At 40.2% G+C, this 13,336-nt stretch overlaps 1 protein-coding gene across 1 annotated transcript in view; it reads left to right on the forward strand.

Annotated features, from left to right (window-relative positions):
* LOC126474459 (uncharacterized) overlaps positions 1–13,336 on the forward strand; it is a 310,463-nt gene that overhangs the window by 194,130 nt on the left and 102,997 nt on the right. The window contains exon 3 of the mRNA XM_050101932.1: positions 2,150–2,205. Coding sequence (XP_049957889.1) covers positions 2,150–2,205 — 56 coding nt within the window. The remainder of the gene's footprint in view (positions 1–2,149; positions 2,206–13,336) is intronic.

Consider the following 13,336-nt stretch of genomic DNA (forward strand, 5'->3'; position numbering starts at 1 on the left):
TCATCTTCTGAGCGCCAAAAACATTTTATTGGTTTAAGTCTCGTGAAAGGGATATGGCGTTCACGGGTACTATATTACACCACCGAGCAATCTGAGAAACACTTTCAAGGAGAGAGAACACGGAAGAACGGGCGAGAATACCGAAGAAAATTCTGCGCCGACAGTAACAAAGTACACGTGTTTACATTATAACCCCCTCACCACCACATTCAACAAATGCGGCTCTTTGATTGTTATCCAGTCTTTTCGCTATTTATTTAACCGCCTCAGATTGGTGCTTTCTTTATATCAGTTTTCCAACTCCAAACTCATCCTGCTGGACACCGATTTGCTGCTTAATATGTCGTTAGTTACACTGGTGCGTAGTTCAGGATGTATCACGACAACCAATATCCTGCAGGAGCCAGAACTTCCTAGGATATCTGGAGTAGGTGCATCGAAATCGAAAAGTAACTCGTTAGCATTACATGACTTTTGCTGGAGGGAGCAACAAACTCACATTCGACGCTAGTGCATACGTTACACTTCACAGAGTATTAAATAATGATTAGTACTTTTATGAAATATTCTCACTAAATGTGCAAACAGGCTACCTGAAAGCTGTTTTACCACATTACTTAAATGTTCAGTATCAAATAAGTCGGAAAAGGCAGTCATGTCTTGGGTGAATGCGCTTTGATCCATACGTATGACACTAGACAGGACCAAGACGTACTAAGCTATTCCATACTAGTTCCTATGTGGGAAACAAAACTGCTTGTCATAGCACATAAATTTTGTTTTTATCAGTTCTTCGTATATAGTGCTTGTGAAGCGAATTCAAGAACATCTTGCAGAAAGCTACTCGAAGCTAATTACTGCTTCTCAGTGTATTTATTCCTCAATTAAAATTATTGTAAATAACTTATCATTTCTTCAACCGACAACTCAGTTCACAAACTCTGTGCTACTAAGCAAGTAACAATTTAAGAGTAGCCTGAAGCACAATCCTCAACCCCTACTTCGGCGACGAATTGGTTATGACGCTAGGTGATTATTAATACTGTTACATTATTTATGATCACTATAAGTAAATATTGTAATTTATATTGACCACAACCATATTCAAGATGTAAAAAAGTCTAATATTACATAGCACTCATACATTTGAAGTAATATATACACAAAATTTATTGTATTTCTCCGTGAAGAAATAACATGAATTTTATCTTTCTCTCGCTTCGCATCCTTTGAGAACCACTGCAGTAATAATGTTTGAATATAAAAAAAACTAAGCCTTTAATTCTTGTGTTAAACGTGTGCTCTACATTACTTTTTACGGAAGTTCCCTCCACGAAGATCCCCTTACAATGTAACGAACAACACAGTTAATATAAACCAAAGGAGTTGAACTGTGTTATTATGTAATAGCAATCATAATGCTTACAATAAACCTACATTTTTAAATAAATTGTCTTTTGTTTAGAAAACTGTGTGATAAGAAGCTAGTTACATAATATGTATATTGCAGGACGCCATCACATTTTGGATGTGCACTGGAAATGTATATGTGGAAGCGTATTTCTCGCATTCGGTACTACGATATTTCAGCAACACATATCTTCTACACTGGAAATATATTTTCAGTTTAACCAATATGCAACTGAATCTTTAACAATATAATACGCAACGGAAATTCACAAATTACATTTCATCGTGTAAATAAGTCACTGACAAAAGCTGTATTCGTAAATACAAATACAGCTATGACGATGTTGAGCCTATTGCAGTAACGTTTACGCGAATTGGATGACAACCACATAGCACGCGATTTCATCTTGATAGACACTATAGACGACGGCACAAATTCGTTATGGAATACAAGTGTATCTGTATACACTACTAACGCAATGTTTCAATTTATTATATGCGCTGAAGACGTCCCCTCGTCCGACAAAGACATGTCGAGAGCAGTTTTTTTTTTTTTTTTAAATTCCAGTTAAGTAGGCTACTTACTAAAGGGTCGAGCCATTTGCGGGTTCCGCCGGACCAGAATCCGGTCGGAAGTGGAGCAACAGAAAGTAAAATGGCGCCGTCATAACCTGTTTGGCAGCACGCCGTTAACAATGAGTGGGCACCTCCCCTGAACTGAACATTTACTTTGTTGCAGGCGGCGGTGTGGCATGGACCGTTGTGCTGTACAGGCTGCAGTCATTCGACGCGCAGGTCGGTAAGTCATGGATTCTTTGTCAGTTTTCAAATCCAAATTTTGTGCTAAATTTTCGTGTAGTGATGCACTTAGTACTGTAATCTGTTGTACAGGTCACCATATTTCAGAGGTCACCATTTTTTTTTTATTTCGTTTGTGCACCTTACGCGCAGCATGGTACAGGTGTGTGAGCCGTACTGTAATTGAAACCACTAATCTAGTATTTACTGTAGCTGACGTCAAAATACAAGGTCCTGTGACTGTGAGAGTATTAAAAGACTTCGATAAACTACCGTATGTTTGTTCATCTGCAAGAAAATGCCCCTGAGCTGAACAGTGCTGAATTATTATTGTTCCCATAGAACAGCAACAGCATTTTCTTTTGCAATTCTCGTTAATGGAATATTTCTGGTAGCACTTCCGTAGGAACTGTATTCTAAAATTATGGGAGTTCATGTTCTACATGTGCAAGTATTTTCACTTTTGTTGAGCAGCTGATGTGATGCGACCCCGATTTGCATCATGCCGTATGCATGTTGCTGTATTGAGAAAGTATTTTTTTTTCCCTTAAAGGAATGTTTTCTGATGCCTGCTGCGCTTATTTTTCATTGCCATGTACGCTTGTTTCGAACCATGTTCTGTTTGTAATTTATTTGAATTTTTCCGTGAAAGTAGGAGTAACCCTGTCGGTTCATCTGCAGTCACCGCGCAAAGCGTAAACATTGTTGTCCGTATGACATAAGTTGTTGCATAGCGTGTTAAACTCACTGCCAATGGTATGTGGCATAAGTAAACTGAACTGAATGGAAGGCAGCACAGCGAACACGAAAAAAAAAAAAAAAAAAATAATGGCACCTCTGCAACTATAAACAGCGAATTCAACATCGTCCCCGTTTTCATGGCAGAAGGAATTTCTTGAACTCGCTTTATATTGAACTCTACGGGGGTTCCATCACGGGTGGTAATAAATAGTGAATGTTGGCCATTTCCGTTCGGTGTGCACTAATAACAATACCGCATTGACAAAGCACTTCCGTCAAGAGGTTTCATTGCCCACATATTTGAATACAATGGCTCAGGTAGATTATCGGCAATTCTGATGACACTTAACTCATTCTCACGTAACTTGCGTCCTTTCGTCCCTCTGGGCTAACGATATCTCTTCAATCGCATACTGTTTTGTGTGTTAAAATGGAAGCAGAGAATCCTCTCTTGTATTGGAAATTAGAAGATGCTGACTCTGAATGACGAATTAATTTGTTGAGAAGGGCGGGTTTTGCGGGTTACATTAGGGCATCAAATTCGCCGTGTGTTTTGCAGTGCTGTCTCACCCGCAGTTATCTGACAGCGAACGATAAACATATCGAAAGGACCATGCAGCCCTCATATAGGAACTTCAGATCCTAAATGTGACATTAGCATTTTATGTCTCCTTACACTTTTGTGGAAGTCTCACTCAAGACAAACCTTCAAAAAGACATCCTGACACTTAAATTCCTCTCTTTTGGAAATACGCTTCCTGCTATAGCCACTCTACATTTTATTGTTTCTACTTCCACCATCAGTTATTTTTGCTGCCAAAAAAGGAAACCTCGTCTACCTCTTTATATGTCTGATTTCGTAATCTAATTCCTTTAGCATCATCCGAATTCGACTACATTCTATTATCCTTGTTATACCGTTGTTGGTTTTTTTTTTTTTTTCCAGGACACTGTTCACTCCGTTCAACTACTCGTCCAAGTCCTTCGCAGTCTCTGGCTGAATTAATGTCATCGGCTAATCACAAAAAAGGCTACAATCTTACTCATTCCCTCCTCAACCACTGTGTTTCCCTTTCACGTCCTTCAACTGTTACAACTACTTCTGGTTTTTGTACATATTGTAAATAACGTTTCACTTTTTGTATTTCATCCCTGCTACTTTCAGATTTTCGAAGACTGTATTCCAGTGTCAAAAGCTTTTTCTAAGTCTTAAAACTGCTATAAACGTTGATTAGCCTGTCCTTAAAGTATTTTCTAGGAGAAGTCGTAGTGACAGTATCGCCTCACGTGTTCCTAGATTCCTCCAGAGCCCAAGCTGATTTTCCTTAAGGTCGTCTTGTACCAGCACAGCCGGCCGGGCTGGCCGAGCGGTTCTAGGCGCTACAGTCTGGAATCTCGCGACCGCTACGGTTGCAGGCTCGAATCCTGTCTCGGGCATGGATGTGTTTGATGTCCTTATGTTAGTTAAGTTTAAGTAGTTCTAAGTTCAAGGAGACTGATGACTTCAGAAGTTAAGTCCCATAGTGCTCAGAGCCATTTGAACCATTTTTTCTTGTATCAGTTTTTCCATTCTTCTGTAAATAATTCATGTCAGTATTTTGCAAGCGTGACTTACTAATCATAGTTCGGTAGTATTCATACCGTTCAGCACCTGCCTTCTTTGGAATCGGAATTATTACATCCTTAACGGAGTATGAGGGTATTTTGTTTGTATCGTACATCTTGCACACCAGATGGAATAGTTTTGTCATGGTTGCCTTTCCCACCTCTCTCAATGATTTTGAGGGTATGCCGTCAACTCCAGGGGTCTTGTTTCGACTTAGGCCTTTCAGTACTGTGTCAAATTCTTCTCGCAATGTCATGTCTCACTTCTCAATCTCATCTGTTTCTTTAAAGTTGTTTCCCTTGTTTATTTATTTCTTCCACCTTCCAGCTTTTCCTTCTTTGAGAAGTACTGGCTTGGCATCTGAGCTCTTGATATTCATTCAGCTGCTTCTCTTTTCAAAAATGCCTTCGAATAATTTTCCTATAGGCGGCACCCATCTTTCTCCTAGTTATGTATGCTTCTTCATATTTGCATATTTCGTCTAGTCATTCCTGCTTTGTCAATTTACACTTCTTGTCAGTGTTATGTTTTAGTCGGCGGTATTTCGTTTGGTTACTTTCTTTTGCTGCATTTTTCTGTTTTCTTCTTTCGTGAGTTACTTTAATATTTCGGACGCGATCTAAGGTTTTCTAATGGGCATTTGCCTTTTTGCCAGTTAGATCCTCTACTGGCTTCACAATTTCATCCCTCTAAAGTTACCCATTCCCCTGTTTCAGTCAATCGTTGCCCAATGTTACGTTTGAATCTCTCAACAACCTCTGGTTCTTTCAATTTGTCCTGGTCCAATATCCTTAATATGCTACCTCTCTGAAATTTGTTCAGCTTAAGTATGCAGTTCTTAACCAATAATTCATGGTTTCTCACTCGAACCATGTAAAATTGGTGACCAACTTGAATGACCTGTGTTCCTTACATTGGGTCCAGCATGCTACAGATTGTACCATCCGTGCGCTATCGGCACAGCTGCGAAATACAAGCTTTGTAAAAATAACCAGTGCGTTTACGTTGAGAGAATTCATAGAAAGAAGTAGGCTAATCATTAAAGCTATCCTGAGAGTCTTTTGTTCCATTTGCTGTTACTTAAGTGAGATTTCTGCGCTTTTAAATAAACTGACTTACTCATGTATAGATAAGGGTTAGCTAAAGCGGTACCATAAGCAGATGTTGCCGTTCGTATTGCAGAATGCCAATTAACGTTACACATGTAAGAAGGCTAGTATATACAAAATGATGGCTTGTGCACTGATTTATTCATGGAGTAGTCGTTAGTCCCAGACGAGTTACATTTAAATCATGGAACTGGTATAAAAATTCATTTACCGTCCTACAATGCATTATTATTATCATCATCGTCTTTGTATATTTGTGTTAACGAGCCTTGGGGACAGTACATATGAGTAAAATTTTTACCATGCGTCTATCAAATTTTATTTCATGCGTATTGGTTTCAGAGCAATATAATTCAGTTTTCACTTCAACTAAAAATGGGACGAAAAGTTGTGAGTTATTACGTCCGAACATAAAAAGCTAAAAAACGTGTATATATACAAAAAGACAACAGCGGATAACATGTTATAACCAATTTACACAATTCATTTAATTAATTCAAGATTGTACAAGTAGCGTACGGACGCCGTGTCAGAGGTTGTCCCATCTGCCCGCGTAACAGAAAATTACACTTAACGCATAAAGGAAATGCGCTGCTAATTGTACAGCCTGAAATAAATGTTAACCACTTTATATATATATAACTCACCCTGTTCTTTAATCTAATTTTTAGTTTCAACGAAAACATGGTTATATTACTGTGAAAGGGTTATGGAAATAAATAAAATTTTGAGAACGCATGATTATTTCTCCCTTATACAGTAAAGAAAGTTGCTGCGATCCCGGCGATATTGCCGTCATTTACTTGAAGTATTGTGTGCTGAGGGGTTAACAGAAGTCAAGTGTACAAAGTGGTCACGACAATAGGGACAGTAAGTCGTAACGAAGCGTTTGCAACAGATTTTATCAATAGGACCGTTAATCACACGTCTTGGGCCCCAGGAAGAAAACAAGGGATTGCGTATTCTCAACGAGGTCACAACTGTTACGTAGGGGCTTAGGTATCGAAGAGGCTACGTTTGACTCGAGGCACACACTGGGCATCGCGCTAAGGACTATGACGGAGGCTTGAGCGCCGCCTCGTCCGTAACACGCAGATTCCGTAGGCGGCGGCTGCAGCCACGGCGCGCCTGTTGAATGTGTCATTGAGCAGCAGCAGCAGGGCCCATTGAGGAGCTCCGCCATTCAGGTCAGCCGTCGCCCGCCCGCCCACCGCCCGCGCCACCGAGACCGAGACGGGACGGGACCTTCCTTTTTTCTCGTCTTTTTTTTTCCTTCTTCCCTTCTGCCGCTTGCTCTGTGGAGACGAGAACCTTACGCGCTCGCCGCCGCCGCCTCCGCCGCCGCTCTCGGCTTCCGGCGTTGTCACGGTGCGGCGAGGCGCGGGATAAAACATTGCGGAGACGGAGGGCGTATTATGTGGCGGAGGCGAGAGAAAGTACGTGGCGGCAGGCGGCTTTGCCGGCTCCTCACCGCCACGCCGTCTGGTGTCTCGCGGCCGCCCAGCTGGCTCGATTCTGCCGCCTGCAAAACGGCTAACCTGACTCGCTTTCTCTCTTATGCACACTCACTTCCTCTTTTTTTTTTTACATGCGATGTGCTTCGTGTAAGCCGCTTTTCGCACGACTGTAGAATAACAAATTGGTACTCGGCAAGGGAAGTGTAGATTGATCATTAACGAAGAGGACTGTAGCTTTCAACTTGAGCATTAATAATCGCTGTAGAAGTGAGGTTTGAAGCAATCTGATATTAAATAACGAAAACTTTTTCTCACCACCCTTAGCTACGTTACTGTCGACCAACTGCAAATCAAAAGAAAAGATTTGTCGATAAATACACAATTCACTGTTTCTTCCAGTTGTTGTTGTTTCATTTGATGAAAATTTGTCTGTACAGATAAATGCCCCAACAACAGAGCTTTTTACAGCTTATGTGGACGCCTTGGTGTTATGGAGGACACATGGTGGAATACAGATTGTGAATTATAGTCGCTAGAAACTCAAACAAATCATAGTTCGTGTTATTGGGAAAACAATTGATATGGAAGACTGTGAGGCGGTGAAACAGTCAAGTAAGCGAACATGAAAAGTTGACAGACATGCTTTTATTTGGCTGTTTATAACGTTCAGGTTCATATTCATTCCCTCAATGTGGAACTATGAAAAAATCGGTGAGGAGGTACAAAAACAAACAAAAAAGGTTGATCTCCTTTTTGCTTGTTTCTTTCAGTTTATCCTTGTTCTAAAAGATTCAAAAAGTGAAATTAAGTAAGCTTGCGCCCATCATTTGACATTTACACTCATTTTTTTCGCTTTCACTGTCGCGATCAACACTGTAGGTTTCAGTTGGAAACTGGGAAATCGCAGAGGTGTAATTTCTGTCTCGTTGTGCAGCCAAGTAATTGGCGATTCCACTCAGTAGATATGTCAACGATATGTCAACGTAATCACAAAGGAACTTCGTCTTCCGCCACACCTACCCGCAACTTTGCTAGACATACCTTAAGGAACAGAGCTTCGATAGTGCACCTCCCATATTGTAATGTTGTTTGTTGTTGTTGTGGTCTTTAGTCCTGAGACTGGTTTGATGTAGCTCTCCATGCTACTCTATCCTGTGCAAGCTTCTTCATCTCCCAGTACCTACTGCAGCCTACATCCTTCTGAATCTGCTTAGTGTATTCATCTCGTGGTCTCCCTCTACAATTTTTACCCTCCACTACTAAATTGGTGATCCCTTGATGCCTCAGAACATGTCCTACCAACCGATCCCTTCTTCTAGTCAAGTTCTACTACAAACTTCTCTTCTCCCCAATCCTATTCGATACCTCCGCATTAGTTATGTGATCTACCCATCTAATCTTGTACTAATGTACCCACTTGTAATTTCAGTAACACATTCTTTCAGACATCGAAAAGAATGCCAGGAATTTGAGAGACAAATATCATAACTACAATGCTAATTATTATTTCGTCTGTCTGAAAAGGATACAATTAGGACAGGAAACATCTGACCAGATTAAAGAATGCACTGCAGCCCAAAAACCATTCAGAAATTGGAGGGATCTTTACAGTCTGTGGAAAGTTCGAGAGTCGAATGTGGTACCAGTGCTTCCACAAATTAGAGCATCTGGACTCGAAATGCGTAATAAAACGAAAAATAGGGAGACACTTCAGAATTTGTGTTTCAGATTATCTTGGTGCACAAAAACAGGACTTTCACTGTAGGTGGTGCGATGCAGACTAGCATCTGACGCAACGATTTCATAGGGAATAGAAAGTGGCTTTCGAAGCACTACAGCAATAGGTCTGTTTGTCGTATTTTCTTTATGTAATGTATCAATGCAATGAACAGGTAATCGTAAATAATACACACACACACACACACACACACACACACACACACACACACACTACGAACAAAAAATAATAATAGTTATGAACCAATTCTCCTTATTTAGGTTGCTGTCTCACTTCATTGCATGATTAGACTAAAGAAAAATACCTCAAGGAACCACGTAATCACATCAAATGGCGGGAAGTATTAGCTTGTTTCATAAAGTACACAAAGCAAACATTTGGGTTTTGTTCTCTTTTAAGATTTCGGTATGTTGGTTTGTCACGAATTACATACAGGTGAACCAGAACTCCGCCGATAAACTTTCAAGGATGGCAGTATGGACCAAAACTCAATCCTAGTGAATACCTTAAGAGGTATGAGCACTTGATCATCGTTATTGATATATCTCTTCTACTGAATTAGTGCTCATAGCTCTTAAGACAAGTATTTGAGAGCCATGTTAACTAGACATTTTTCCTTGTTTTGGTCCATACTACCACCACTGAAAGTTTGTCGTGAGATTTGTGGTTCACACGTATATGATTTTCCCCCCATTCGTGAGCACCCTACCTTGTTGGTGGGTCTAGCATTATCTATGTCAGAATGACTTATTGTAATTAGATAAGTACCACACACGGTTTTCAATAAATCAGTGTATTTAACAACTAACATTTTGTTGACAGCGAGTCAATAGTTTGAACAAAAGAGTCGATTATAGTCATACTGAAGATGTTAGTTCTGCAAGGGCAATAATTAATTCGGGCGGAACAACACAAAATACGAATATGCATGTCTGGAAGGACGGGCACTGTTGACGATCCACAGCTGTATGAAATATTTCGAAATTAATTCACGGACTGTGAATTCCTTGCATAGATCTACCCTATAGTGACGTACGAAAATTTGTAACGGACCATTTCCCTCTCGTCGCGAAAGGTCGCCGCAACAACTTCGGCTATACGTTCACGCTCCCCGGACCAACCCATACTATGCAGCTGACGCAGAAATCGCAGTCAGCCCACTAATTTCGAAATATTTCGTACAGCTGTTGGTCATCAACAGTGTCTATTCTTTCGACCTGCATGTATTACAGACATAGGCGGGCACACAATAACATAATTTGTATCGATTCCTCGTTGTCGTCCCTGCTGCGGGAATCCAGGTAACGTTGCGAGCATTAGGTGATGACTTTAGTGGTGTACGAAATAAGGATGTAGACTGTGTGATATACGGAAGTTTCGGTCGCTCCAGGAAGCGCGCACGGTTAGCCGAAGTTGTTAAGGCGACCGCCCGCAACAAGCGGGAAATCCGGGTTCGAGTTCCGGTCCAGCACAGATTTTCATTTCACCATTGACTTGTAGATCCATACCTAATACAGCTAACGCTAAGGAATTCGCAACCCTGGAATTAATTTCAAAGCAAAATATTCGTAAAATCAAGGTGATCAAAGTCACAGCGTGTTTTAATCTGAATTTTATAAACCTGACAGAAACATTTTGTTTACAATTCCACTGTGGCGTATGATAACTTTTATAATGAAGTAGTCCAGTATTATAGAAGGGGCGATTTATTGAAGTTAATTAATATGTAACAAAAGAGAGGGAAGGGATAACGGAAGTCTGTGGTCCTCCCTGTCATCCTCTGCCTTGCGGGGTTGTGCGAATGCGGTATGGAGGGGCATGTGGTCAACACACCTCTCTCCCGGCCGTTGGGCAGTAGCGGGCCTCTTTAGATACCCGAAAGTTTTGTTTCGAAGCTCTGCCTTTCGGTGTTACCACTTTTATTGGGCTTAAAATGACAGCATGGATACTGGCGATAACCGAGGCGCTCTGACAAGCTAACCCGTGAGATATAGTCTGTCTGTAAACTGAAGAGCGAGCGAGCGAGTCCCCACTCTGCCTACCCTGCTACGTCACAGGGCGCTTCTACAGGCTGTTTCACAACGTAGTACCGGCCCTGCGGCGGTGCGCGCTTCATATCTGTGGCGACGCCGCGTACAGATACGTCCCGGCTGTGTTTATTTTTAGACAAATGCATTAAGAGTATAAGGAAAACAAAAGACGATAGCTTCTTCGAAACAAAACATTATAGAGTAAATAATATTAACATAAGAACGGAAGTCAGTATTCTACTACAAACATAGAACCGAATGCCTCTTCATGTGAATGTATGTTCCTCTATTCGTAAGACGAACCAGATATAGTGCAATCAACCTGTAGAATTTAAGGCTTGTTCTTACTAAAATGTAGAAGTTTTCTTTAAAGGGTCTGCATTGGAACTTAACAATTCTTGCAACACGAAGAGTGTTTAAAAAGTAAGCAGAAATTTATAATTCCGTGTTTTGTATTAGTTCGGTTTGCACTGCTTTTTTTGCCACTCTCTTCGTAAACATGTCTGAAAAGTATCTGTGCAATGTTTTGCATATTGGGTATTTACCCAGTTCTCAGTTGTCAAATGGTTCAAATGGCTCTGAGCACTATGGGACTCAACATCTTAGGTCATAAGTCCCCTAGAACTTAGAACCACTTAAACCTAACTAACCTAAGGACATCACACACACCCATGCCCGAGGCAGGATTCGAACCTGCGTCCGTAGCAGTCCCGCGGTTCCGAACTGCAGCGCCAGAACCGCTAGACCACCGCGGCCGGCTCTCAGTTGTCAAAAAAGTTATATGTGTTTTGGTAGCATCAACTATTATTTGTTTTGTATAAAAATAGATTAGAGAATCTGTACTAAATTTTGTTATAAGAATGGAATAAAGTGTATCAAATTTTTAGGAATGTTAAATATTGCTTTTGGTGAGTCTCTTATGAGTAAACCCAGAACACGCAAGTGGTATAAACATTTCAAAGCAGGCCTTAAAGGACAGCAGTTTTACAAGAATGGGTGAGATTAAAAATGCAGTCAAAAGGCCTATGAACTATCCCGAGGAAATAATTCCTAAAGTGTTTTGGGAATTGGAAAAAGCACTGGCATAAGTGTATAGCATGTACTGGGGAATATTTTGAATAGGATAACATTGTTGTAGATTGACAAGTAAAGTTCTTACCAAAAAATAAAAATTAATATGTGAACGCACCTTGTATGTCAAGCTTTTTACATAGAAGTCCAGAATCGGTATACGTGTCTCGAAAGAAATTTCAGTAGTGTTTAGATTAGCTATTGCACACATGTTTTAAGCAATATTCCTTAGAATCATGTGAATAGTAACCGAGATAGAGTTTTAGTGACAGAGTATATTCAAATGCTGCTGTTCTCTAGGCATTAAATGTATTACGTGATTGAATCACGTTCTGCTAGCGAAACGTTAATTGATTTTACCATGAAGCTCTCAAGTTATTCCTGGTTTTGTACAACAAGTGATAATGGTATTTATTGCTTTGGACAACATTTGACTGTATTTATCTTGGAAAATCTTTTACTACCATGTACTACATTTCTACCAAAAGAAATTTCATAGTGTATGAGCAGAGTCAGGCTTGAAAGAACACACAACATATTTTTCAAAAAAATATTCATTGCCTGTTTACATACATCGTATTTTAGAGGTCATCATCAACATTGTCACTATCATTACTGTCGTCGTCGTCGTCGTCCTCGTCGTCATCACTTTCTAAATTAATAACTATAGCGTCTATTATGTCTTCCATAACCCCATCCTTAACCCAATATTCTCTTTCAAGTTTCTCCACATGGAGGCAGTATGCACTCCAGTCATCTTGACTTATCGTTTCAAAACCTGTAACAATTGGGACAAGTTTTTGTATACGCTCTCTTTCGGTTACGGCAAAATTTAGTTCGGAATAAAACATGGAAGCTCAGAAAATGTCTACATACCTTCTTTCACCAACTGCAGCAACTTCGTCATGCAAATATCTCCAAGAATATTTCTTCCTCTGACGAAATTCTTGAGCTTTGCCCACGCCATTTCAATTGGATTTAAGTCACAGTTGTATGGTGGAAGTCGCAGCACAGTGTGTCCATGGGCTTCAAGTATTTTATTAATTTCAAATACTTTGTCTTCCGGCTTATGTTGTTTAATTAAATCAAATAATTTTGTTTTTCTCATTGTCAACTCAGCTTCCACCTTATTTTTTAATAACCATTCAATCATTTCGCTTTTATTCGAGGACCTAGTTGGAGCTTTGTTGTGTTCCTTGTTGTGATATGAAGCGTTGTCCATAACAATAACACAGTTCGGTGGCAGATTCGGAATCACTTTATTCGATATCCAATTAGAAAAATTTTCGTAGTTCATTTGCCCATGGTAGTCTCCTGTTGCACAACCCGCTTTATAAACCAACTGTGCGTTGGGTAAGAACCCATCTTTTGATCCA

Source organism: Schistocerca serialis, chromosome 4 (genome assembly GCF_023864345.2).
Source record: "Schistocerca serialis cubense isolate TAMUIC-IGC-003099 chromosome 4, iqSchSeri2.2, whole genome shotgun sequence".
NCBI lineage: Eukaryota > Metazoa > Arthropoda > Insecta > Orthoptera > Acrididae > Schistocerca > Schistocerca serialis.